This window comes from Octopus sinensis, linkage group LG2 (genome assembly GCF_006345805.1).
Source record: "Octopus sinensis linkage group LG2, ASM634580v1, whole genome shotgun sequence".
Taxonomy (NCBI): domain Eukaryota; kingdom Metazoa; phylum Mollusca; class Cephalopoda; order Octopoda; family Octopodidae; genus Octopus; species Octopus sinensis.
In genome coordinates this window covers 178,373,350-178,399,539 of record NC_042998.1, presented here as the reverse complement: position 1 = coordinate 178,399,539, position 26,190 = coordinate 178,373,350, and the positions used below count along the sequence as shown (strand labels likewise).

General features: G+C 33.7%; 1 protein-coding gene across 7 annotated transcripts in view; it reads left to right on the top strand.

Annotated features, from left to right (window-relative positions):
• The window catches only part of LOC115232591 (dematin), a 170,425-nt gene extending 144,979 nt beyond the window's left edge, over window positions 1-25,446 (top strand). For 5 of the 7 annotated variants that reach the window (XM_029802558.2, XM_029802557.2, XM_029802560.2 and 2 more), the window contains 7 exons: window positions 3,703-3,795; window positions 9,627-9,715; window positions 13,658-13,763; window positions 13,909-13,940; window positions 18,025-18,129; window positions 19,775-19,846; window positions 21,258-25,446. In XM_029802558.2, coding sequence (XP_029658418.1) covers window positions 3,703-3,795; window positions 9,627-9,715; window positions 13,658-13,763; window positions 13,909-13,940; window positions 18,025-18,129; window positions 19,775-19,846; window positions 21,258-21,371 — 611 coding nt within the window. In that variant the 3' untranslated portion in view covers window positions 21,372-25,446. The remainder of the gene's footprint in view (window positions 1-3,702; window positions 3,796-9,626; window positions 9,716-13,657; window positions 13,764-13,908; window positions 13,941-18,024; window positions 18,130-19,774; window positions 19,847-21,257) is intronic. The other 2 variants (XM_029802559.2, XM_036500486.1) reach the window with 2 other exon arrangements.
• Window positions 25,447-26,190: the final 744 nt, after the last annotated feature.

The window sequence follows — 26,190 nt, the reverse complement described above, 5'->3', positions numbered from 1 at the left end:
AAGTTCATAAAACAAATTTTTTAAATAAATGAAAGCAACACAATGAGTGTCTGATTGTTTATACAATGTTATTTTTCTATTTGATACTTATTTTGATTTCTTTCATAACTTTCTTATGATGTTTTTCTTTAAGACTTACAGACTCCTGCCTGTATATAAACTAGATAATATGCTTTTCTGTTCTTAATCTTATACAATTTGAATAAGTTTTGTGTTAAAAATTCTTGTAATATCTAAGCCTGGCAGAGGGAGTGGAATATTATGAAGAATTCTTGCACGCATTCTTTGAGATATATTATCCTGCTGGAATTCAAATGACTTTTATAATTTTGGAGAAAACACCCAGTTTCATTTGCTTTACATATTTAGATTATCAATTCATTAAATCTGAGAAATGTTTAATTTTAAGATTATTATTTCGCTCTTGTAATATAAACTACTTTTCAATTGTGGGTGTGTACACGAACACATTTAGAGAGAGAGAGAGAGAGAGAGAGAGAGAGACCAAAAGAGAACCAAATAGATACTCACTCACTTCACTGTACTAATTTCAAACATGTAGCTATGGCCATGCTTGAGCACACCATAAATATATTTATATTATAATGTTATGCATGCGCGTGCGTGCACACACACACACACGCAAATGTATGTATAGTTGAAGGATTTGATAGGAGAGGATAAAGATGTATAACATTCAGGACAACTGACTGTGAATGATAGATCAGATCTGTAGCTGGTGTAAAGTTCCAGTCAGACCAAAGGTAATGTGATGGTGGAACAGTCAGGGTAGACATAGCCATAAAACTGAAGAGACATGCTTGGAAAGTTCAGGTAGTAGGGAATTGTATTAGGTAGTTAGAAAAGAAGCTAGTGATAGGTTTGCATAGCAGAAGTAAGAGGTTTGCCAATGTTCCATAACATGATGTGTTCTGGATTGCAAAGTAGTATATCCAGGAGAATCAAGGTGTTGTGGATATGAAGTATGTGTTGATGGATAAGGGTACACTTGCACTTAGATTCTAAGAATAAAGAGGCACAGAAGTACTGTAATGAAAGGCTATTAAATATGGAGAGTGCATGGGAGAAAGAAGGCCTTCCTATTGTGGAGTGGACCTAAGATAGGGACTAGCTATCCTAGCTGACAGCGGTATGATAGTTAATGCATTTAAGGATATGAAAGTAAAGAAAGCCTCTGGTCCATCTGAAATCCCTGCTCAGATACTTAAAATATCTGATGTCATAGGACACAACCTAGTTACCTGTATAATTAATTAGGTTGTACAAGAAGATATCATACCTAAAGACTTGTGTAGCCATGTTATAGTCAACTGTAAAAAGGATAAAGGTGATAATTTAGAACAGGTTTGGGAAAACCCCCGCCCACAGGTGCAATTGCACCTGCAAGCCCATTTTATTATGCCTGCAGGCTGGTATACTCATATGTACAAAATATAGTAAATTTTTCAATTATAAAATTTATACAATATTCATATGCCAATTTGTGGCATAGGTTGTGTTTTCTCTACAATTTAAAATGGTTAGACTCAAACAGAAAATCATTTGGTAATTGCCATTTGAATGGAAATTTTATTTTCACTATTAAAGACATATTGCTAAGTTTGTACCACCCACTTGAGACCTAACTACACTCTAGCTGAAAAATATAGAATGCCTCATGAGTAGTATAAATGTTCTAAATTCAGTGGCAGCGTTAATGAAGATGTTACACATTACTTTAATGTGTTAAACTTATCTTTATTAATGTATATCGAATTATACATAGATATATACAAGATTTGCACAGAAATAAGAGTTAGAACTTGTGATCCACCTGCAGACCTTTTTCTTTGTAAATTTTTGCCCGCTGCATTAAAAAGTTTTCCCACCCCTAATTTAGACAGAAGTAATTACAGACTTATCAGATTTCTGGACTAGGTCATGGAAGTTACAGAGAAACAGAAATAGACTAGATGAGATGCAGTTTGGCTTTGTGACAAGTACTACTGATACCCTCTTTCTAGTAAAGCAACTGCAGAAAAAGTAATTAACCAAAAAATAAACCATTTTATTTGACATTTGCTGACTTGTGGGGAGTCTTTGTCAGGGTCCCACATTCTGTGATGTGATGGTCTCTGAGGAAGCTAGGGATTAACAAATGGTTTGTGAGAGCCATACAAGCCATGTACAGGGGTGCTATTTGTAAGATATTAGTGTTACAAACATGTAATCTGCTGTTTACATGTTTGGAAGTTAGTGATGAATATAACAATGAATTTGGTGTACAGTTAGGATTCACCGGAACCCAGTTCTCAGTCCTCTCCTATTCATCATATTCTTCCAGACCATAACAGATGAATTTAAGACCAGTTGCCTTTAGGAACTTCTCTATGTTGATGATCTCATTCTTAGAGAAGAATATGTAATTGAATTAGAAAGGGGATTCCAGGTGTGGAAGCAAAACTTGAATCAAAGAGGCTTAAAGTTAACTTAGCAAAAACCAAAGTTTGAGGAAACGGGTAGACAAGCAGGTCTCTAAATTCACTTCAGTAAAATGACCCTACTGAGTATGTATGTGTTAGCAGAAATTCTATATGGTGTACTCAGTGCAAGCAATAGATATACAAGAGGTGTAGTGGCATCATAGGAAAATTTACTGAGAAAGTAAACTTTATATGTAGATGTGCAGGAAGAATAAACTCTTAAGAATATATAGAAAAAGATTTTCTCAAATGTCCAGGAGGTTCCTTAGAGATAGTATATAGTATCTGTTACATGGGTGGTCTAAATAGCAGTGGAAGAGGATGTTCTGTAAGTATAGTGTTAGAATAAGAACATGATAGCGAAAGTTCAGAGAGCTATTGCCTTTGTTGGTAACAAAAGCTATCTCTCTTTCTCTCAGAGTGAACAGCAGATTACATGATGCTTATGTATGAACAACAATGCTACATGGTTAGTGAGACATGGACTCTAAATGCAGAGGACATTCAAAGATTAGAAAGAAATGAAACTAGCTTGTTCTGTTGAATGTGTAAAATTCAGTGTACAGTAACAACAAATTGCAAATGTTTTGAGAAAAAAATTAGGCATAAGAGGAATCAGCTAACTAGAAATGATCATGCAGTAAATAAAAATTTTAATGTAACTTTTTCATTTTCTAAGTAAGTACAAAGGGCATGTCCAGACATGTTTCTTCTTTATTCTGACCTCCTCTCCAAAGTGTAGTCTTCACTGTACTTGCCTTTGTGGTGTTAAAAGAATAGGAAAATAGAATTGTTTTGATATTAAATTCAGAGACAATAAAGGCTAATATATGTAATGAGAATGAGTAGCAATAAATTAAAATGTAAGATCATTGAAAATATATTGGTAGAAGATAATAATTCTAAAAATTATTTCAATTAGTTTATACATATTTTGTTTTACAAGACCTAAATGGCTTAAAATCTCAGTTCATGAGATATTTTTGTGCTGTCTCAAAACCTTTTGAGCCTATAAAAGCACATTATCATTGAACTGGTTATATTCATTTTGTTACTAACTACAAATTTTACGAACAAATGGAATAGGATTTAATCCTACTGCAACAGCAAGTCCAGCAGATTGAAGAAGCTGCAGCAACCACTGTGCAATGCAGACATATTAATTAGACTGATTATTTACGTGGCTCATGAATGCTTTCCGTTTATTTTGTTTTTTCAGCGCCATCTCGTTTCTTGGATCGACCCCAGAGAGCATGGGATGATGGAGATATCAGAGCATGTAGGTCTTTAACTAGGATACCCAATTACCCAGGTGTGTTCGTGCTAACTGTTCTCCTTGACACTAGACTTCTAGTGTCTCAAGTGAACTGTACTACCTCTCCTGCTTGGTACTTGGGAAATCATCTCTGGTTTTTCTTTTCAGTGTTGTAGCTTTCATTGCGTGGCTTTACCAACCCTATTGCTCCTTTGATTTTTTTTTTCTTCTTCTTGCCTTGCTTTCTTTCATAATATTTAATGAATACATCTATTTTATTCCCTATTCTTTTACATGTTATTTTCCCTTCTTGCAGCAGTTGGCATCTGGCAATTTATTTACGCATTTGGCTATTTCTTTCATCAATATTTTTCATTCACATCTAATATATTCATTTCACTCCTACCTAAAAACATTAATTTTATAAAACTGAAATTTTACTTCAAAACAAAACAAAACAAAATAACAAAATTATTATTTTTTTTAATATTTTCGGAATTTTTGATGCTCAACAAGGCTGCTGACCAAATGTCTATATGCAATTTGTTTTCCTTCCTGTTTTAGCCTATTTTTTTCTACACCTGAATTTTTTTTTTCATTTAATTATCTTTCTATTTTTCTTTAGTCACTGTGTGAAATATTTTTAGTTGATAGTTTGCTGTTCAAATAGTCTGCACCAAATTGTAAAATACACTGTCTTATGAATAATTGATATGTTTTTTTTTTCCTTCTCCCTCACTGCAAAGCTGCTTGGCACAAATGTTCTTCTTTTTCTTATTTCACAAATTTTTCTTGCTGTACTTTTCTTTCTCTAGTTACATTTGCTGTACTCAAACTTAGTTGTACTTCGCACTAATTGTAATTTCAAGTATTTTACTTAACACTGGAGTAAAACCATTTGACATGTTAGTTTTATTCTGTAATCTTAGCTAGAGAATGTTAGTAAGATACTAACACTTACTTCACTGTAGACCCTAACAATTTAAAACCCTATATCTCAGATCAGTTCTTCTATGACATAACATTCAGACTGTTGAAAAAGTATTTACAGACAAACTAATGAAAGTAATTTAATAGCTGTATGTTGATATTTCTTCAACTTTCATAATTATTTAGCAATTGGTGTTAATCCTAATTATAGTTTGAAATTTAATCTATTTACACTTCTCCCTACAAAACTCTTCAAATAATGGCTTTCTATGTAATGTTGAAAAAGAACAGCTAAATTAAACCTAATCACAGTTACCCTAAATAAACATCAACAATAAGTATAAATAATTCTTAATAAGGTTAAATATTTCAGTATAAAAAATGTTCAATTTGGTTAGATGTAATTCACGTTACTGTAGCTTTCAATTTTTAAAAACTGCTTATAAAAAAAAGAAATTTTTTTATTTGCACAAAAGCTTTATACATCTTTAGTTGCTGGCTATTAACCCTGAATCTTTCAGGGGAAGCTATCTGCTATACAGCAGATTGACAACACTGAAGCTTATAATTCTTTTACATTCATTAATCTGAGGAGGAAGAGGAGCAGGAAGAGCAAAGATTTAGTTTGGTTTGGTTATTAGACTGAAGTATAATGGTGTGAAAAATAAATATTGTTTGTTTTTTTAATTTTAAATTAAGAGTTTTTAATAGTGGTAGGGGGTGGGTTTAGGGTTAATTAGGGGAGAGAACAGTTTGTCCGAAAAGAGAGTTGTAGGAGGAAGAGGTGTTGATACATAATGAGTTTGATTAATTGAAGGTAAAGATGTTCATTTAGTGGGTTGTTAAGTTTGCAAATTCAGAGAGGCAGAGGTCATAGCAGTGGGCGGTGGAAAATTGATTTGATGCAATATTGATGAGAATATAAAAGAAACAAGATTGAAGTATTGAGAGAGAGAGAGAGAGAGAGAGAGAGAGATCAAGTAAGTAGTGATGGTTAAGGAAGAAGAGACAAAAAGTTGTTGGATGGCTTTTGGTCTCCTAATGTAACAATGTAAGTGATCTGAATTCACCTTGGGATTGAAACCTCAACTTGTCAGTAATAAAAATCGTTGGCTCTAGGTTGATATGTTCAGGGATTAACTGCAACTAACAATAATTGTAGTAGTAGTAGTAGTAGTAGTAGTAGTAGTAGTAACCATATATTCTAACAATTTACATTGAGATAATATCCATAAGTAGTTCTTATGAATGCATGTAAAGTCTCAATTGCATAAGTATGGAAAAGAGGTTGGGAAGTTGTGATGCTCATGCCTTTTCTAAAGGCAAAAACATCACAACTTTCTCAAAACCAAATCTCAGTTTCACTTCACTGGTAATCATTGCAATACTATACTTGCTCCACTCCTGCTTCTCTTCTTCCTCCTTCTCTGCCTCTTCATCTTCATAATTTTAGCAATCTCTTTTATTTTTCTGCTAATGTGGGTTGGATGGGTCTACAACAAATCATTCTATTTATCTCGCATCATCTCTTTGAGGCCCAGTGCTTTTGGATTTAATCTCACCTTTTCCTTCCAAATCTTCTTTGGATTTAGCCAAACCAAAGGTGTCAATCAGAAGCAATTCACTGGAGCTTTCATTTTTCAAAAATCATATTTTTTAATATCATTCCCTTTTGTTATTGTAACTGTCCTTGTTTTGTAATAATGATAATAATAATAATAATAATAATAATAATAATAATAATGATGACATTAATAACCATAATTTTAATAATAATAATAATAATAATAATGATGACATTAATAACCATAATTTTAAATAATAATAATGACATTAATAACCATAATTTTAAATAATGATAATAATGATAATAATAAATAACCTTTAATAACCATAATTTTAAATAATGATAATAATATAGTAATAATAATAATAATAATAATAATAATAATTGTAATAATAATGATAATAATAACAACAACATTCAGGATGTAAATTCAATGCCACAAATAAATGGGTAATCGTTTAAAAAATGTTAAGCAAAACAAAAATCAGAACAGGATTTACCATGTTTTATACACATCACACATTATATGTCTAACTCTGCTAGGTACAGTCTACATCAGTGTTTCCCAAACTTTTCGCGCCAAATTGCAATATCGCCCACCTATTGGCCAAAAAATGATCCATTGCCCACCTGTGTAAAAAAAAAAAAAAACCCTGACACAACCCCACAACACAAAATGCCCTAGCACCCCACTCTATCATTTGACACACACACACTATATCGTAGACTCGTTGCCCTGTTAGTGTCGTTTGTACTAAATATGCGGTTGTTTACAAATCCCTTATTGTGGGTTTAGTTTTGCCATTAGTGTCAATAAAATTCTAACGTTAACTCTATATTTTTCAGACAGATTAACTTCTGGAAACTTGTGCCTTCTTTTACACTGATTTTCATTTTCCCCAAATGAACCATTGATCAGAACTACCGATGCAAAAATAATTAATGATTGTATTATAAAGGAAAAGAATAAAACCTTTTAATGAGAACCATGTGTCTGGTGCGATGCAGCTTGTGCAGATACATTCGGTTGCAAATTTCTCAACTTTAGCCGCAAGTCTCTTCATTGTGTTACATCCAGTCCAATTCTTTTATGGGAAAGCAAAGTCCCAACATGGTTAAAACCAGATTCAACCAGGTATGAGGTAGGGAAGGCAAGCAAAAGTAAAACCAGATTCAACCAGGTATGAGGTAGGGAAGGCAAGCAAAAGTAAAACCAGATTCAACCAGGTATGAGGTAGGGAAGGCAAGCAAAAGTAAAACCAGATTCAACCAGGTGTGAGGTAGGGAAGGCAAGCAAAAGTAATTTCAGATGTTTCCATAGACTGGGGTTGGAATTCAAAATACACTGATGGTACCAGAAACCTTCTTTGCCGTTACGGTGATATTGCATTGCGGTGCCATTGTCATTTTGTAATTCTATCAATTCCTCCTGAATGTCACCCTCACAATCGACTGCATCAACCTCAAATTTTCTAACCCATGCCAGCTGGAAAACAGACATTAAATGATGATGATTATATATACATGCACACACACACACACACAGAGAAAAATTATGAGTTAGAGGTTATGCAACTGTCTAAATGTATCCGTAGGCACTACTGGTATATTACCTAACTATGTATAGGCCTTGCTATAAGGTTAACATCAGTTGGTAATTTAAATGGGTAAACCATGGTTTAATATATTCAGATAAGAAAAGAAATGGAGCAACATTATTAACTACAATTAAACTATGACCATTTAATACCAATGATATATATATATATATATATATATATATATGTATATATATGTATGTATGTATGTATGTACACACACACACACGTATGTATATATATATATATATATATATACATATACACATATATATACACAATAAGATTCTTTCAGTTTCTTATTTCTTTATTGCCCGCAAAAGGCTAAACATAGAGGGACAAACAAGGATAGACAAAGGGATTAAGTTGATTACATCAATCTCAGTGCGTAACTGCTACTTAATTTATCAACCTCAAAAGGATGAAAGGCAAAGTCGACCTTGGCAGAATTTGAATTCAGAATGTAACGGCAGATGAAATACCGTTAAGCATTTCGCCCGGCGTGCTAACATTTCTGCCAGCTTGCCGCCTTCTTTCAGTTTCTGCCTACTAATTCCACATACAAAGCTTTGGTTGGCCCAAGGCTATAGTAGAAAGCACTTGGCCGAGGTGCCTGTCACACAGTAAGTCAAAACACAGAACATTGTGATAACGAAGCAAATTTCTTATGACCCAGGCATAGCTGTGCCTTTACTTAATATAATCAGTACCTGACACTATAACACAGACTATTTCACACAACTTGCATTCCGCACATTTGTCATCCATTAATACTGTGCAAACCACACAGTGCACAGTCTATGTGATCACAGAACACATGACACACAAAATCAACTGAATAACACAACTCACATTGTTCATGTAATACCTGTACGATGATGACACAACAGATGATGTGCTAGAATAACATGAGCAAGAATACTGAATCTTACAATACAGCAAACACAATCTACATTAACAAAAGAGAATATTGCATACAACTCAGGAACATGGATGTATATATGATGGTGTTGTAGAAACATGCATAATACTGTTGGAAATAGAAATAAAATTTACATTGTTTAATGATGATTATTTTTAATGACCATGATAATAAAGATAATGATAGCAATGATTAGAATAATAATAATGATTAAAATGGTAATGATAATTAAGATATTACTGAGGATAGTAAATAATTATCATTTTAATGATAATATATGAATTATAAAAAAATAATGTAAATAATATTATCTTGAAGCTTTAATTTACATTATGTAATTAGGTAATTCTCCTAAGTGTTATTTTTGTGTTCATGTTTGCTAGTGTTAAATTTAAAGTACTACTGATTACATTGTGATAATAATCACTGTTGTAACCTTGAGAACCTTTTGTTTTATCCTATATATATGTGTGTGTGTGTTCAGAGTAAAATAGATTTAAATAAAAGCACTCAATACAAAGATGTAGAGTCAAATATATTTGTTTTCAGAAGCTAGGTTAACTGTTGATTGCCAGTTTCACTATAAATCAGTTCATTGGATAATGATATTAATCCACCTTAATGCTATGTGTCCTGCAATAACATTAGTTGTATTATTGTGGATTAATATCATTACCTGATGAATTAATTGATGGTGAAACTGAAGGTTGTAATGTAACTGACAGTTAATATCCTGGTTTTCAATAAAACTATATATATTATGAAATTTTATACAAATAAATTCCTTACAGTTGTACATATGTATACACACACACATATATGTTATATTTAAAAATTGCTTCTTAATTATCATAATTGTTTTCTTTTGCAGTTCCCAAACCTGGGTATGGTGATTATGGCATATCACAACGAGCTGCAACTCTACCATTGTCAGGAATGTATGGTGGGCCATTAGATTTTGTGAGTTGAACAGTTTCAAGTATTTATGAATACAGATTTCATTTTCTTTTGAAAATCAGTTGATATTTTCTGCAATATACGTCTTTTCTCATATCCAGTCTGTGAGACTATTTTATGCTTTACTTACATAAAAGGACAACTTCGACTGGATACAAAAGTCTATGGAATTAGTATACTGTGACTACAATTTCTTTGTTATGTAGATTTGTAGCATACAGTAGCTTTGAATGATATTAATACCTGAGGTTACTGATCCTCACAAGAATACTATAGTTACTGGAGTTTATACCATTGCTTGTCCTTAAAGCACAAGCAATACTCAGCAAATTCCTTTGAGATTCAGCTGTAGCTTCTTACTTAATTAAATTGACCTCTGTATATAACTGTACTTCACTTTATAAACCCTGGAAGGATCAAAGGTGATATTGACTTTGGGAGATTTAAACACAGGGCATTATAGGTTGGAACAAATACTGCTAGGCATTTTATATAATACATGTGATTCCATCAATTTTCAACCAAGGCGATCTCAGTGTGGACGGAAACCACACGTCGAGCAACAGGGCAAAAGTAAAGTCATGAGCTCAACATGCTATGGACTTAATCTTTATATTATATTTTGTAAATTTTTTAAAGTTTGTATGCCAATAGTTGTGAGTGTTGGTTCAAGCAAAGCCTTTCTTCAAAAAAGAACTAGCACTGAGGTTTCCTTGAGTTCCCTATCTTAAAGTATTTACCTTTTAACTGTGCACAAGCTCAAATATTTATATCATATTAACATAGCATATAATTGATTTCAAAGGAGATAAAAAACAAAAGTTGACTTTCATGCCTTTGCCTTATGATACAAAGATTTCTTGTATAAGCTTAATGTTTGTAGGGAAATGAAAATGGAGAAATTTAAAAAAACATGAATGATTTCTATATTGTTTTCCCTACAGCATTAGTGATATATATTAGTGACATGGTTTCAGTTGTGGTTTAAATTGGAATTACAAACTTAGTTCCTTAAAATGTTAACTCGGCTTTACTCTCTTCTTTGTCATAATACAACATTGTTTCCTGCTTTATATTTACTGTTGCTATAAATGTCATCTTCAGCATAGTTATTAAAGACTCATCATCACAACTGTGTCTTACACTCTCTCTAGTAAGTGATTTGAGTTTTATTTTGGCTGTAGGGAATTATTTCAACTTGTCTTAACTGTGGAATTATTGTGTGGCTCTACTGACTATGTGGCTTATTATGAATTCAAATTTTTCTACAACAGAGAAAAAATATAACTTTGCTTTCTTTACTACTCGTTAGGTAAGAAGTTTCCTTAATATTTCCTACTTAGGTAGTTAATAAGAAGAGCATTCTGTTGTGCCCCAACTTATAATGATAATAGTAACCACAAAAGCACCATCTGATTGTGGCCATTGCCAGCCTCGCCTGGCCTCCGTGTCGGTGGCACATAAAAAGCACCATCCGATTGTGGCCGTTTGCCAGCCTCGTCTGGCACCTGTGCCGGTAGCATGTAAAAAGCACCCACTACACTCATGGAGTGGTTGGTGTTAGGAAGGGCATCCATCCGTAGAAACATTGCCAGATCAGACTGGGCCTTGTGCAGCCTTCTGGCTTCCCAGACCCAGTTGAACTGTCCAACCCATGCCAGCATGGAAAGCAGACGCTAAAGGATGATGATGATGATGATACTATAAAATGAGCAAAAAGAAATTACTGAAATGGGTCGAATACATGAAGTTGTATAAATAAGTTAGAGGTTGTTCTGCTGAATGCTGATAGGAAAATTTTCTTGAATAACAAGTAGGGTAGGGGAAGAAGCAGCAATTGTCAGTGACTCCCACAAGAGGTAAGGTAATTTCTCATATACAGCCTGAAAATAAGACTGGAAGGTTATAGTGTTTTCTTGTCCTTTTCTATACAAACTATGAAATTTAACTCTAACAAACATACACATAATGTGTAGGTGTATTTGTCCCTCTCCTTCCTTTTCCAGACATTGTATGGTAATTATCTACAAGCATCGGCGTTGTCATACAAATGGTATTGTTCCAGTCTTCTGTGAAAATGTTGTTGTACCATGTAAAAATATTAACTTCCTGGGAAATAGGTGTAGGTTGGTAACAAAGACAGCCAGTCATAGAAAATTTGCCTCAAAGAATTCTGTCTGAGACATGCAGGCATGGAAAAGTGGACATTAAATCAATGAGGATGGTAGTGGCGGTGTGTGTGTGTGTGTGTGTGTGTAAATATATCGTAAATCCAAAAGAGAAGCACACTCGAAGTTATAGAGCAGTTGAATATTTGGAGAAAGATAGTTATGGCCATTCTATATGGTTACTCAGGGTTTTGTGTCCATAAAGCCCTTAGCTTGTCAGATCCTAATGGCCAAATGGAGAGAGGGAGGGCCCCGTGGTTAGATTTTGAACATAAAGGCTAAACACAAGGGATTGTCTCTCTTAGACTACTGTCCAGAATCCATTCAATCAGTTTGCAGGTCTCAGGATTCCAGGTGATTCCTACTGAAATCCTGGGACCTGCAAGTTGACTGGATGAATTCCAGACAGTTGTCTAAGGGGAACAATCCCTTTCGTTTGACCTCTGTGTGTTCAAAAACTAGCCACAAGGCCTTCTTTCTCCCTCTCCATTAAGGTCTGACAAGATATATGTAAGGTCTCCCTCTCCATTAAGGTCTGACAAGACATATGTAAAGCTAAGCGCTTTGTGGATACAAAACCCTGGGTAACCCAACAAACCGACCATAACTATCTTTCTCTGAATATATCTGTATATGAATATATATGAGTGAGAGTCCAACCCATGCCAGCATGGAAAACGGACGTTAAACGATGATGATGGACAAACGAAAGAAAAGGCACTTGACATATTTAGTAGGAATTACATGTATTATTTAAAACAGTTTGATTGCAATTCAAAACCTGAAAGAAATGGGTTACTGTTAGAGGCCTGTGAAACTTTAAGTTGCATGGATCTGTATCAAGCAGTTTTAAATTTTATATATATATATATATATTATATATATATATATACATATCCCCATTATCATCATTATCATTTAACATCTACTTTCCATGCTGGCATGGGTTGAACGGTTTGACAGGATTTGATGAGTTAGAGGATCGAACTGTACTCATATCGGTTTTTCCATAGCTTCTATAACTGGATACTCTTTCCGACACCAACCATTTTACAGAGAATACTGGATGCTTATTTCTTTCCCATGGCACTAGTGAAGTCACTTTGCAACTTACCTAAAGCGGGCTCCTATAAGTGAAAGAGAATAGGAGAGAAAGAAGGTGTGGTGATTTTAGTCAAGTTGATGAAAGAGGGTAAAGTATGATGCAGGGAACAGATTTATAGTTGTGAGAGGTTGCTATATAAATATATATTTAAAAAACTTTTCTTAAAATTCCAACTATGTTACATTGTATTGTACTGTGTCCAGTGTTGTTGTTGTGTCCTCTTCTCAAATAGTATCGTTTATCCTTTATTTGTTTCAGTCATTTTTTGCTATGGCCATGCTGGGGCAACACCTTGAACAAATCAACCCCAGGACTTATTTTTTAAAGCCTGGTACTTATTCTATTGGTCTCTTTTGCTCAAACTGCTAAGTTAGAGGAACAAAAACACGACACCAGTTGTTGAACGATGGTGGGGAACAAACACAGACGCAAAGATACACGCACATAGGTATATGCATACATGTATACGACAGGCTTCTTTCAGTTTCCATTTACCAAATCCACTCACATGGCATTGGTCAGCTCAGGGCTGTAGTAGAAGACACTTGACCAAGGTGCCACATAATGGAACTGAACCCAGAAGCATGTGGTTGGGAAGCAAGCTTCTTGCCGCACCTACACCTATGTAGTTAAGTTATTTTTATATTTTTATTTTTATTTTTTTCTTATCAGAGATACTATGAAATGGATGAGTCATCAACTTCTCCAACATCATCTGATGTCAAGCATGCAAATCACATGGATTCTAGCAATCAGTCAGATGACAGAAAAATTAGTGGTAAGGAATATTTTTTTATCAAGTTAACATGTTGTTTATTCAAGTGATTTTTGTTTATTCTACATTTTTTTTTAACAGTTTGCTTGATATGTGTGTAATCTTATTTATTCATTAATAAATATTTCTTTTGTGTTGTGTATTTCAGATTCAACTATTAGTGAAGACAGAAAATCAAAGGTACTACAATTTGTCATACAGTCATTACCTTCGTTATCATCATCATCGTCATCATCACACAAACTCTTTATACATGACAAGATTATTTAGATGTTCTGCTATACAACACTAATGGCATCAAAATCACTTTTAACATTCATGTAGCAATTATTCAAAAACTAAATGCCCACTGTCCTTAATTGTAACTGAATCTGACAAGACAGACCTATCTTTACTATAGTAGCAGTGGTAGTTGTATTATACTATGCCTAAAACCTTGTATTCAACATGTAGATATCATAAATAGCATTCATAAGCTAATAGGGAATGGTGCTACAGACTCAAAATAAAAACTAGCAACACAAAGCTCATATATATAATAAACATACTATATGTGTGTGTGTATCATCATCATTTAACATCTGTTTTCCATGCTGGCATGGGTTGGATGGTTTGACTAAAAACTGCAGTTCCCCAGCTTACCAGTTTTCAGTCAAACCATCCAGCCCATGCCAGCATGGAAAATGAACATTAAATGATGATGATGAGGGAGAGAGAGATAGACAGATATGTTGCTAGGTTCTGGTGTGGCTGTGTGGTTAAAAAGTTTGCTTCCCGACCATGTGGTCTTGGGTTCACTTCCACTTTGCAGCACTTGGAGCAAGTGTCCTTATCATAACCCTAAGCCAGTCAAAGCCTTGTGAGTGGTTTTGGTTGGTATAAAACTGAAAGAAGCCCTTTGTATATATATGCTATAGAACCTCCCAAAACTAGACATCAATATCTAAGCATTATCCATGTTTAATAAGATTATCTGTGAAAAAAACAACCAATATTAGTGTGTGTAATCTTCAGAAATCATGAATCTAAAATCGCTTTCCACCTCACTGAAACTCAGAATAAAGTTCACAAACCAGCATAACAAATATGGATTCCCATCTTCAGCTACCAAATGAATATCACAGTGGTTTCAATACCTGGGAAGTACCATTCAATCTGGCAGTGTCAACAGCATTAAAAGCATAAATGCTGTCTGGGAATCAATAGTAGTCAGCAGGAGCAGAACATTAGCATAATATGTCCATTAAGGTAACCCCTGCTTGTTACTTACAAGCAGCATCAAAATAAACAGTGTGTATGTCTTTGTCTTGACATCATGTGATTGTTGTAAAAATGCATCACTGTCATGCAAACAATATTGTTCATTTCCATGGGAAACATGTCTGGTCATGGGAAATATTACCTTGTTTGGAAACATGTGGGGATTGGTGACAGGAAGAGCATCTAGTTGTAGAAAATCTGCCCCAACAAATTCCATCTGGCCCATGCAATCATGAAAAAACGATAATATGTTTATGTGTATATATATATATATATATATATATATATATATGTATGTATGTATATCACCATTATTGTCACCAACCATCTCACCTGATTGCACATCCCAGTTTTAGCTCTTTACCACCTTCACAGACACTATCACTGGGTGAGATTTTATTGAACAGAACATCTCTTGTCCTCACTGCAACACCAAGCAAATGCTCCTTCAGACATTTCTCAAAGACCACCCACTGAAAACTACTGAAAGAGGGCAGGAACACAAAGGGAAAAATATTCATGATACATTCCATTTAGACCACGGTTTTGACCCTGTTTCATTAGACATGTGAAAAACAATAGGGAAATCTAAAAACTCAATCTTAAGGCCCAAACCCAAACAAAATCACAAGCATACACCTGAAATGCATAAGACCTGAAAAAATCCCTGCACTCACCAACATCCATAACCCTTTGTACCAATGTAGTCAAATCTTTAGAAACTAGAAGTTGAACAAAATTATAACAAATAAATTCAATAATAACCCAAGTGAAGAACTATCACTTCCTATGCACAGCCTCAAAATATTTAGAATAACTCATTTTTAATATCACTAACCTACATATCACCCTCTCCAAATTGCAACCACTACTAACCACTTTCACTGTACTCAACCACCACGTACCTCAGAAACTTAACACAGGGGAAAAAAACCCTTCCCCATATATCAGTCTGACTAGCATCAGTATCAGTAAAGCTTTTGACTCCATTTCCTGCTATTCACTCATGCAAAAAAAAAACCCCTCAACACCAGCTTCAGAAACAGTACAGTAGGCTAGCAAACTCTTTGTCATGCCACCAAGACTATATAATGTACAAGAGCAACACTTCTAGAAACATCAGCTTTCCAGATGAAGAACCACAAGGATTTGCCTTCTCGCTCATTCTTTTCAATTTATGCTTACATGACCTTTCCAAACCTCGATATACAAGCAACTTTATACACTGATGACATCACACAAACTCTCACTATTCTTAAGACATTGCATTGCAACTTCTCCGACCCCACTTAAATCTCTTAAAAACTAACCCCTCAACAAGAGACTTTAAGTAACACCTATGGAATCTATTGTCTCCCTTTGTACCAGCAACATGAGAAAACACCAAATATAATCAACCCACACATTCTGCAAACATAAGCATATACTCAAGACAAAAATACTAAGAGCTGTGTACAGTTCACTTAAAACTTTCACAGCACAACCATCCAGCCCATGCCAGCATGGACAACTGACATTAAATGATGATGATGATGATATAGAAGAGATGAAAATAGAATGACTCACAAACATACTTTGGACAATCACAATATTTTTTCACACATTTTCACATCAAAACTCTTGCCAAATGAGAGTATTATAAGTGTTAAGTGAGAAAATTAATTGATGTTAAGTCAGTTTGTCAAGGAGGGTATGATGATGATGATGATGATGATGATAATAACAATAATAATTATTTCAAATTTTGGTACTAGGCCAGTAATTTGGAGGGAGGGGATAAGCTGATTATGTTGAGCCTATTGTTCAAACTGGTACTTATTTTATCTACCTCAAAAGGATGAAAGCAAAGTTGACTGTGTTGGAATTTGAACTCAGAACTTAAAGACAAACGAAATGTTGTCATTTTGTCTGATGTGCTAACGATTTTGCCTTGTTTCAAGTTTTAGTACAAGGCTAGTAATTTTTTAGCTTGACTGGTACTTTATTTTTAACAACCCTGAAAGGCAAAATTAACCTTGGTGGGATTTGATCACAGAATCTAAAGAGCTGGAAAAAATACTTCTAAGTAATATGCCTGATGTGCTAACAATTCTGCCAGCTCACCTCCTTAATAATAATAATAGTAGTAGTAGCAGTAGCAGTAGTAATAGTAATTATAATAATTCTTTCTACTATAGACACAAGGCCTGAAATTTTGTGGGAGGGGGCAAGTCGATTACATCGACCTGTGTGTAACTGGTACTTATTTCATTGACCCTGAAAGGACGAAAGGTAAAGTCAACCTTGGCAGAATTTGAACTCAGAATGTAAAGACATGAAATGCCACTAAGTATTTTGCCCCGTATGCTAACAATTCTGCCAGCTTGTTGCCTTAATAATAATAATAATCCTTTCTACTATAGGCACAAGGTCTGAAATTGTGGAAGGGGGAGTAAACTGATTACATCGACCCCAGTGTTTCACTGGTACTTATTTTATTGACCCTAAAAGGACGAAAGGCAAAGTTGACCTTGGCAGATGGATGAAATGCTGCTAAGCATTTTGCTCAGTGTGCTAACAATTCTGCCAGCTCACCATCTTCATCATCATTATCATCATCGTTTAACGTCCGTTTTCCATGCTAGCATGGGTTGGAGGGTTCAACCGGAGTCTGGGAAGCCAGGAGGCTGCATCAAGCTCCAGTCTGATCTGGCAGTGTTTCTACAGCTGGATGCCCTTCCTAACGCCAACCACTCCGTGAGTGTAGTGGGTGCCTTTTATGTGCCAGAGGAGGCTGGCAACGGCCACGATCAGTTGGTGCTTTTTACATGCCACCAGCACAGAAGCCAGTCAAGGCGGCACTGGCATCGGCCACATACGGATGGTGCTTTTTATGTGCCAATAATAATAATAATAATAATAATAATTAAAGTAATAATGAAGAGGAATTAGGTGTATAATTTTTTGTTATTTACTTTTGTAAAGTCTCTCAGGAGCTGTAATGACATTTCAACTTATTTTTCAGCGATCAAGTTATTCTAGAGCTGGGGAACCTGGTGTTTATGATGGGCCAGCTGTATCTCTGATGACCTACCAACGCAACACTTGGCATACAGAATCTGAGCCACCAGTAAGTGCACTTCTTAAAATATATTGAAGGAAATATGTATGAAAATCTTACACCAAACTATAGGACTCAATGTACTGAGTTGAAATTTATTTTTTCTGCTTTGTCCTTGTTTTCTAATTACTCTGTAACCTTAAATGGTTAATTTTCATTCTGTCTTTGTTTCTTTTAAATATCAGTTCTATTATTTTAATATATTCCGTAACAAGTTCCTCTTACACTTATTTTGTTGTCCACTTTTTGTATAAGTTTCCCTTTGTATAACAAGTTTCCCTTTCTGTATGTATGTGTTTTTGAAACTTGTAAAGAGTTAGTAGATGCCCCCAACTGAACTATTCTCCAGAATTGACCATGGTGCATTTCACAAGTTGTTGTAGCAAAGAACTCATGAGAAACCAATATATGCTTTAATAAAGTTACCTAATGTGCTGTTATCTCCATAATATTCTATTGACTCTTAAAAAAATCATAGAAATAGAATACATCCACATACTAAAACTAAACCTGGTACTCAGTACACAAGTATCAGATAAAATTTATAACTGCAAGGAAAACTAAAAAATAATGCCATACAATACCAAGTGCATGGTTGGTGTATATTTGGAACAAAATGCATTAAGTATAATTTGATGGAATCAAGAGACAGAATATTAGATGGCATTCAACTTTTACCATACCATCCTGTTGAAAATTTTCTAAGTCAAAAATTCATTCTTGTTATGATTCCATTACAGTATGAGAATGAATAGTAGAATAAATTAGAGTCTTTTTTTTCCTTACATTAGTGAGTTCCTCACTTTCTTCACGATGAATGTAAACATAGTACTATTCTTGTGATATTGCATGTTTGAGGACTGGCTGACTGGTGCAGTCTTGTGTGGTACTGCGTCATAGAGGAATGATAAAAAGCTAAATAGATTAAGGAAAATACAAACTAAAAGTAAATGGAGATATAAGATATTGATAAAAACAAAGAGGAAAAATATATTTATCAAAAAAGGGAGAAAATCAGAGAAGCTACTCAAACCAATAATAAACTACTAAAAATAAACATCATCCATTATCTTTATATGACAGTTACTCTGGAGAAATGCTTCCCTTTTATGCAAAGACAAAAGAACCAATAAAAGCTTGATACGCTAGAAATAGCAGCCATATCCCTCTCAAATTTTGTACATCCTCTCTTCTTAGAGAAGAAAGATACATTAGATGTTATGGTTCTGGATGCACTGTGACCCAAAAAGGGATGGGATTGTCATGACTAGAATATCTCTAATCATAAATCTGCTTAATCCAACCAGAAGCCAAGGAACAATAACAACAAAAAACAAAAAAAAAATGTATAAATTCTAGAGTAGTGCTAAACCTATGCCAGGGTGCCAAATCTGTGATGCAGGTGTGATTGCCAGTTAATTTAATTCCTTTAATGTATTCAATTTAACTAAAAAATCTTGACTAATCAATATCTTGGGCTTTACCAGACTTAGTCATCTTGTGTTAATTAGCAACTTATTGTGTGTAGTGAGAATGAAAAGTGCAGGTCATCTTTCATAGGCTGTAATAAACCTTTTTACAATGACTGTTTGTATATTTGTTTTCTATAACAAATTTTTCCTTTGAATTTTTACTACTTATGCTTCTTCTATAGGTGTATCCTTATGAACGCCTGAAGATTACCAACTTTGACTTACCCAAAGATGTCGATAGAAACTGTTTGGAGGTAAATATTTCTGTTCTTTAATGGTACTATCCTCTTTAACCGGTGTCTATCGCTGTGAACATCATCATAATCATCATCATCATCGTTTAATGTCCGCTTTCCATGCTAGCATGGGTTGGACGATTTGACTGAGGGCTGACGAACCAGATGGCTGCACCAGGCTTCAATCTTGATCTGGCAGTTTCTACAGCTGGATGCCCTTCCTAATGCCAACCACTCTGAGAGTGTAGTGGGTGCTTTTATGTGCAACCAGCACAGGGCCAGTCCGGCAGTACTGGCAATGACATCACTCGAATCTTTTACACATGCCACCGGCACGGGTGCCATTAAGGCGATGCTGGTAACAATCATGCTCAAATGGTGTCTTTTACATGCCACCAGCACGGAGGCCAGATAGCCGCTCTGGCAATGATCACGCTTGGATGGTGCTCTTAATACCCTACTAGCACGGGGCTTGAGTGCCAGTAAGGCGACGCTGGTAACAATCACACTTGAATGATGCCTTTTAAGTGCCACTAACACGGTAGCCAGTTAGTCGCTCTGTCAATGATCACACTCGTATGGTGCTCTTTGCACCCCGCTGGAAAATTTCATGACATGTTTGAAGTTATGATAGGCATGTTTTTCAAGGGATTCCAATACCAAATTAGCTGTCTAATTATATCACCAATCAATTTTGCCAACGTATTTTGTTGACAATATATGAAACCTTTTTGATGCAAATATCTGTAAATTATACTGACCATTATAAGAGGAATAAATGGAAAGTAATTTTGCAGTTATAGTTAGCCATGATCCTGAATGGATCTGTCCATGACAAACTCATGTGCTACAACATAGATAGGGCAGGTAACAAACCTGGCTTTTGTGAAGCTATGATTAATTCAGTTCATTTAAAGGCTTTTAATGGGGTTCACCATTATTAGCTGACAGCTGATTTCAAATGTTTCCAGAAGCTGGATTACTTCAATATACAGCAACATCTATTTAGTGGTCAGAGTTAGTGGCCACTTATTAAAGCTCTTTTGAATTACATGATTGGTGTGTCATATCTTTTAAATACATTCTCTCTCTGGCTAACACTGGGAAACCAGAGACAATGTGGACAAATATTTCTTCTATTATTTCTTATTGTTAAGACGGTGAGCTGGCAGAATGATTAGCAGGAGGGCAAGATGCTTATCAGCATTTCATCTGTCTCTAAGTTCTGAGTTCAAATTTTGCTGAGGTCAGCCTTACCTTTCATTCTTTTGGGGTTGATAAAATAAGTACCAGCTGAACACTGGGCTCGATGTAACTGATTTATCCCCTGCTCCGAAATTGCTTGCCTTGTGGTCAAAATTTTAAGTCATCATCATCATCATCATTATTATTATTATTATTGTTATTATTATTATTATTATTATTTCAGATATATCTCGCCAAAGAGGATTTTCATGAATTGTTTAAGATGGGTCAGGAAGAATTTTACCGACTTGCTGAATGGAAACGTAATGACTTGAAGCGAAGACACCACTTGTATTAAATTTGCTATGTGCAACTATGTATAAACACAACATGTCCACTTATGCAATCAATAATATTTCATTATTAAACACACATGCAGACACAACGCACAGATACACACGTACACACACACACACACTCATACACACACACACACACGTAACAAACATGCATACATCTATGACAACAATGATTTCATTTGATCAGTAAGGTGATGGACAAGTGGTTCAAAATGAACTTTTCTAGATAGTTAAAACCTTATGTGGTTTTGATGTTTTGGTATAATTCTATTTAATATACCAATGGTCACATATAGCAGCAACTAGGTCTTTACTTTGAACTGTTATTACTACTACTACTACTACTACCACTACTACAAATAACACTGCTTCTTGGTTTAACCTTTTCCATACAGTCTTTCAAGCCCACTGCAAGTAGCTTATTGAAATTTGAATAGCTCTATATATAAATATCAGAATTCTTTCTCTCTCTCTCTCTCTCTTTCTCTCTCTGTCATACACATACATGCATACACTCTTTCTCTGTTCTGTCTGTCTCTCTCTTTCTCCAGTCATTGCTGCTCACAAACATTCAGATGAAATAATCATCTAATTTAGTAATCATTAGCAATGGCAGAAAGTAACGATCTGCTTTCGAATGCAGTCAGCTTCACTGTGTTGAAAATGTAATTTTTTCTTTTTTTTTTTGACACAGCTTAGCTTATTCTCTCTGTAGCATTTCTTACCAATGCCATCACAGACACACTATGTGCACACAATACTTTTCTCTGTGGCTGTGTTCTTCCATTATAATCAAGATACCAAATTTGTTCAGTTTATTTTTTCATTGAATTTGCTTACTTTTGCCATTAATTTTATAACAGAATTTTTTTTTTCCTAAATAGTAACCATCTGCTAAAATGATATCCATTCTATAAAAATATTTACATTGAATTCTTTGTAATTATCTCCCTTGATACCAACTCATTGAAAATAAAGTTCTATAGAATTATCTGGAACTAGAGGGGCCTTAATTTTTTTCTTTATTTCCCTCTTGAATTTGTGTTTGGTCAAACTGTTTGCTGCAAAAATGCTTCTCCCTTGTTTATTTTTACTCATTGTTGTCTTTTCATACCGTCTGCATCTTAAAAAAAAAATCTCTCTCTGGTTATCTTAATTTTAATGAATTATTTCAAAAATATCTTCAATTCTTTTTCATTTTCCCTCCAAACAAATTCAGCAAAAGATTGTCAAGTGTTAATAGCTTCATCATTCAATGTAATCAGTTATTAAACAGATAATATTTGTAAAGTAGGTTGCTCTAACAAATTGATTTTAAAATTCTGTGCGTTCTTTTTCCTCTTAAATATTGTTAATCGAAAATATTATACAATACAGCTTACTTAGCTTATAATTTCATAAATATAAATCATATTTTGTGTTTGTGGGGAAATACATTTTATTTTTCTCTTAGCCATTAAATTTAGTGATTCCTTCGCCAGTGCCTTTTTAATGCATTATCAGCCGGGCAATTAAATTAACATGGAGTGTTTAATGGGTGCGTGAGTAGTTATTTGTATATGTATGCTTGGGTATAATTATATATATATATATATAAATATAAATATATATATATATATATATATATACGTGTGTGTGTGTGTGTGTATGTGTGTATATGTAATGATTGTTCAAAGAGGTTGTTTACTACAGGCTGTATTATATGTATCTAATTTTTCTTTGGATTTAGCCTCTAGCTACTAATGTTTGTATTTTAGTGTGATCTTGTAACTACTACATGGATGCTGTTTCTTTCTGTTGATAATACCATGTAATTTATCACAGAATGTAAAACCTTAAGCAGTTGGTCTCACTTGTATATTCTACTTCTAAAGTCTTGTTGATGCATTGTTCTTTTCCTAATTTCATCCCACATTAGTAAGTATGGAATGAAACATCTTGACATCTATTGAGAGGAATGTTTATTTTCTTTCTAGTAGATTTTTAAATAAGACACATCTTTGTCTTTTTAACTTGAGAAAATATGTAAAAAAAAAATGTATAAAAAAAATAAAAAAGAAACATTACAAAATGAAGTTTTCTCTAATGTTTCATTTTTAACTAAACATCTTCAGAAGTTTGAGACTATTATGCTTATAATTATGATGCCTCAGTTAATTTTCGTACTGTTTTGTTCAATCACCTAATATGGATAAATTGTCATTTTTATCTTTGATATATATTTATATGTGAATATTAAATTTTATTTTTTTAATGGGGCAGATCATTTAGGTTTGCTGTTTATATGTATATCAGTAACATCACATCTACCTTTAGTATTTTGATTCCATGAAGCATCTTAAATTGAACTTCATCTTTTAATATTTTTATGTTATTAGGAGTACCTTTGACTAGATGTTTCTAGGACTATAAGAACCTAACAAGTGTCTCTCCATTCCTAGATTGAGGCGTGTACTGTCAAGTGATTTGCTAACAACAACACAACTCTTGTGACAAAATTCAAATACACAACCCATGAGCTACAAGATAACTTAATCGATGTGCTTTACTTATAAAACAATTTATGTAATTACTGTGGAATAAATGTGATAAATTCACAAGTTAGATTTGAAAGAAAGGAAACTTGATTATTAATCAATTAACCTTTTTTAAAAAATTATTCAGTCAAGTTTTTCAAATAACTTAGTACTGAGCAAGAGGAAATAGAATAAGCAAAAAATATTTTAAAAGTTTTTCACGTCAAGTTTCTTATTGTAAGGCTTTGAATTCTCTCCCTTCTCTGAACGCTAAACCTCTACTGTTGAATAGAACTCAGTGGATAATATAGTATTATGAATCATTAATAAGCTGTTGAGAATTGTGTTGTTATTTTAGCTAAGTTTCATATTCTGACTGTACTAATAATGAATGTGAAACTAACTAAACATTTTATTTTATTGAAATAAATATTGAGAAAAGACAATATTAAGTCAACACTTCCAAATTATGTTTCTGATTTGTAATACAACCAAAGTATACTAAAAGAGAAAATTTGTCCCAATAAATATTTTGTTTTCATTGCCTAATTAGATGAGCCTTTGAAATGCTATAAATTAAGAAAATCAGTTTGATATTTCATTAGCTTGATTTTAATGAATCTTGCAACTATCATTCTTTGTATTAATTAGTGTTTTGAATTGAGCTTCTGGATTAGAATATAGGATTAGGAACATGCTATTTTCACACTACTTATATATCTTTTATTTTCACACTTTCTTTCTTTATTTTTTGTGATCAATTACTATATTTCTACTAATTTCTTATTACTAATTTTTAAAATGTAAATTGAAGATTTTTTTTTCATTGAAAAAATCTGGCAAATTCTTTTTAATTATTAGGATTCTCTTTTGCCATAGTACTTATGTAATGAAATAGTTTGGCGTCATGTACCTTTGCTAGCTGCTAAGTTGGTTTTTGAAACCTTCTGACTAATCCCTACTCTACATTCCTGATACACTGAACATTTGACTTATATATTTTTTTTATAAAAACTCTTTATAAGGAATTATTTAAAATTTTTTTCCTGAATTTGTCAAATATTTCATTAGTGTTATTTGTGGGTTATTTTTTTTTTCCAATTGATCTAAAATGTTGGCTTTAGAAAAAAATGTTTCTTTCATTTCTTTTCTGTCTTTTTTTTTTTCTCACCCCTAATGTCTTCAGATTTGAACCCTTCACCTCTATGTGTGCATGTGTATCTGTTTTGGCTGCCTCCAACAAAATGCCATATTGTTTCTCTGATTCGATCCACTGGCTTATCTTCTCTCTCTTCACTCTCTTCCTCTCTTCTGCATGTCCTCTCCACACACTATACTTTTGCACTGTTACGATTGCTAATTTTGTCAGTGACTCAGTAGAGCCCAATTACAATTCAATTGTTTATTTGCTGAGAATGCTTTGATATTTCTTTCTATTTTAAATGCCAGCAGCGTCCTTTCAAAAACTGTACAAATGTGTTCTATTGTGTGTTTCAAACAATATACAAAGGCCAACTGTCCATTTTGCCTTTAAAAATAAATTTTAAATTAAACTTCACCCAAAGTGTCTTGAGTTTTGCTTTTTTTATTTGTTTGCTTTAATTTAAATCTTTATTTTATTTGTTTATTCTATTTTTATTTTTATCTTTCAGAAATGAAGATTTCTCCTTACTTAATTTGTTATATTCTTACTTCCACTTATTGTCCCTAGGTCTGGCATACATGGGGTAGTCATAACATAAGTTGAATAGTTCTGCTAAAAATATTGATTCCAAATTTTGGCATAAGGCCAGCAATTTCCAACTAGTACTTATGTGTCATCAACTCTGAATGATAAAATAAGTACCAGTTGAACACTGGGGTCGATGTAATCTGAGAACATTAACAAGTGTATAAATTTAGTCCGAAGTGTAACTTTTGATATTAACCTATCAATTATGAAAGGAGGTGGTGTGTGTTTTTACTTAGAATGAAGAAAGTAGATTTAAAAACTGATAGCTGTTGCACATCTAATACTGCTGGTCGTTGTTGTTGATTAAAAGTCTTCACTGTTTATCTTGATATTGGTTAGGATTCGCAATATGGCATTGTTACATGTGCTTTGATTTTGTGTCTTTTTTAAAACATCCAAATGCTTATATTTCAACATTTTCTTTTGATATAGCTTCACAATATGCAATCTTCACCTTTAATTCGCAACATTTCTTCATCCAATGTTCAACATTTATTTTTATTACATGTTCAAGACAGCATACTGTCTGCTGTCTATTCTCAATAATTGAATCTTTTAACATTTTAAAAG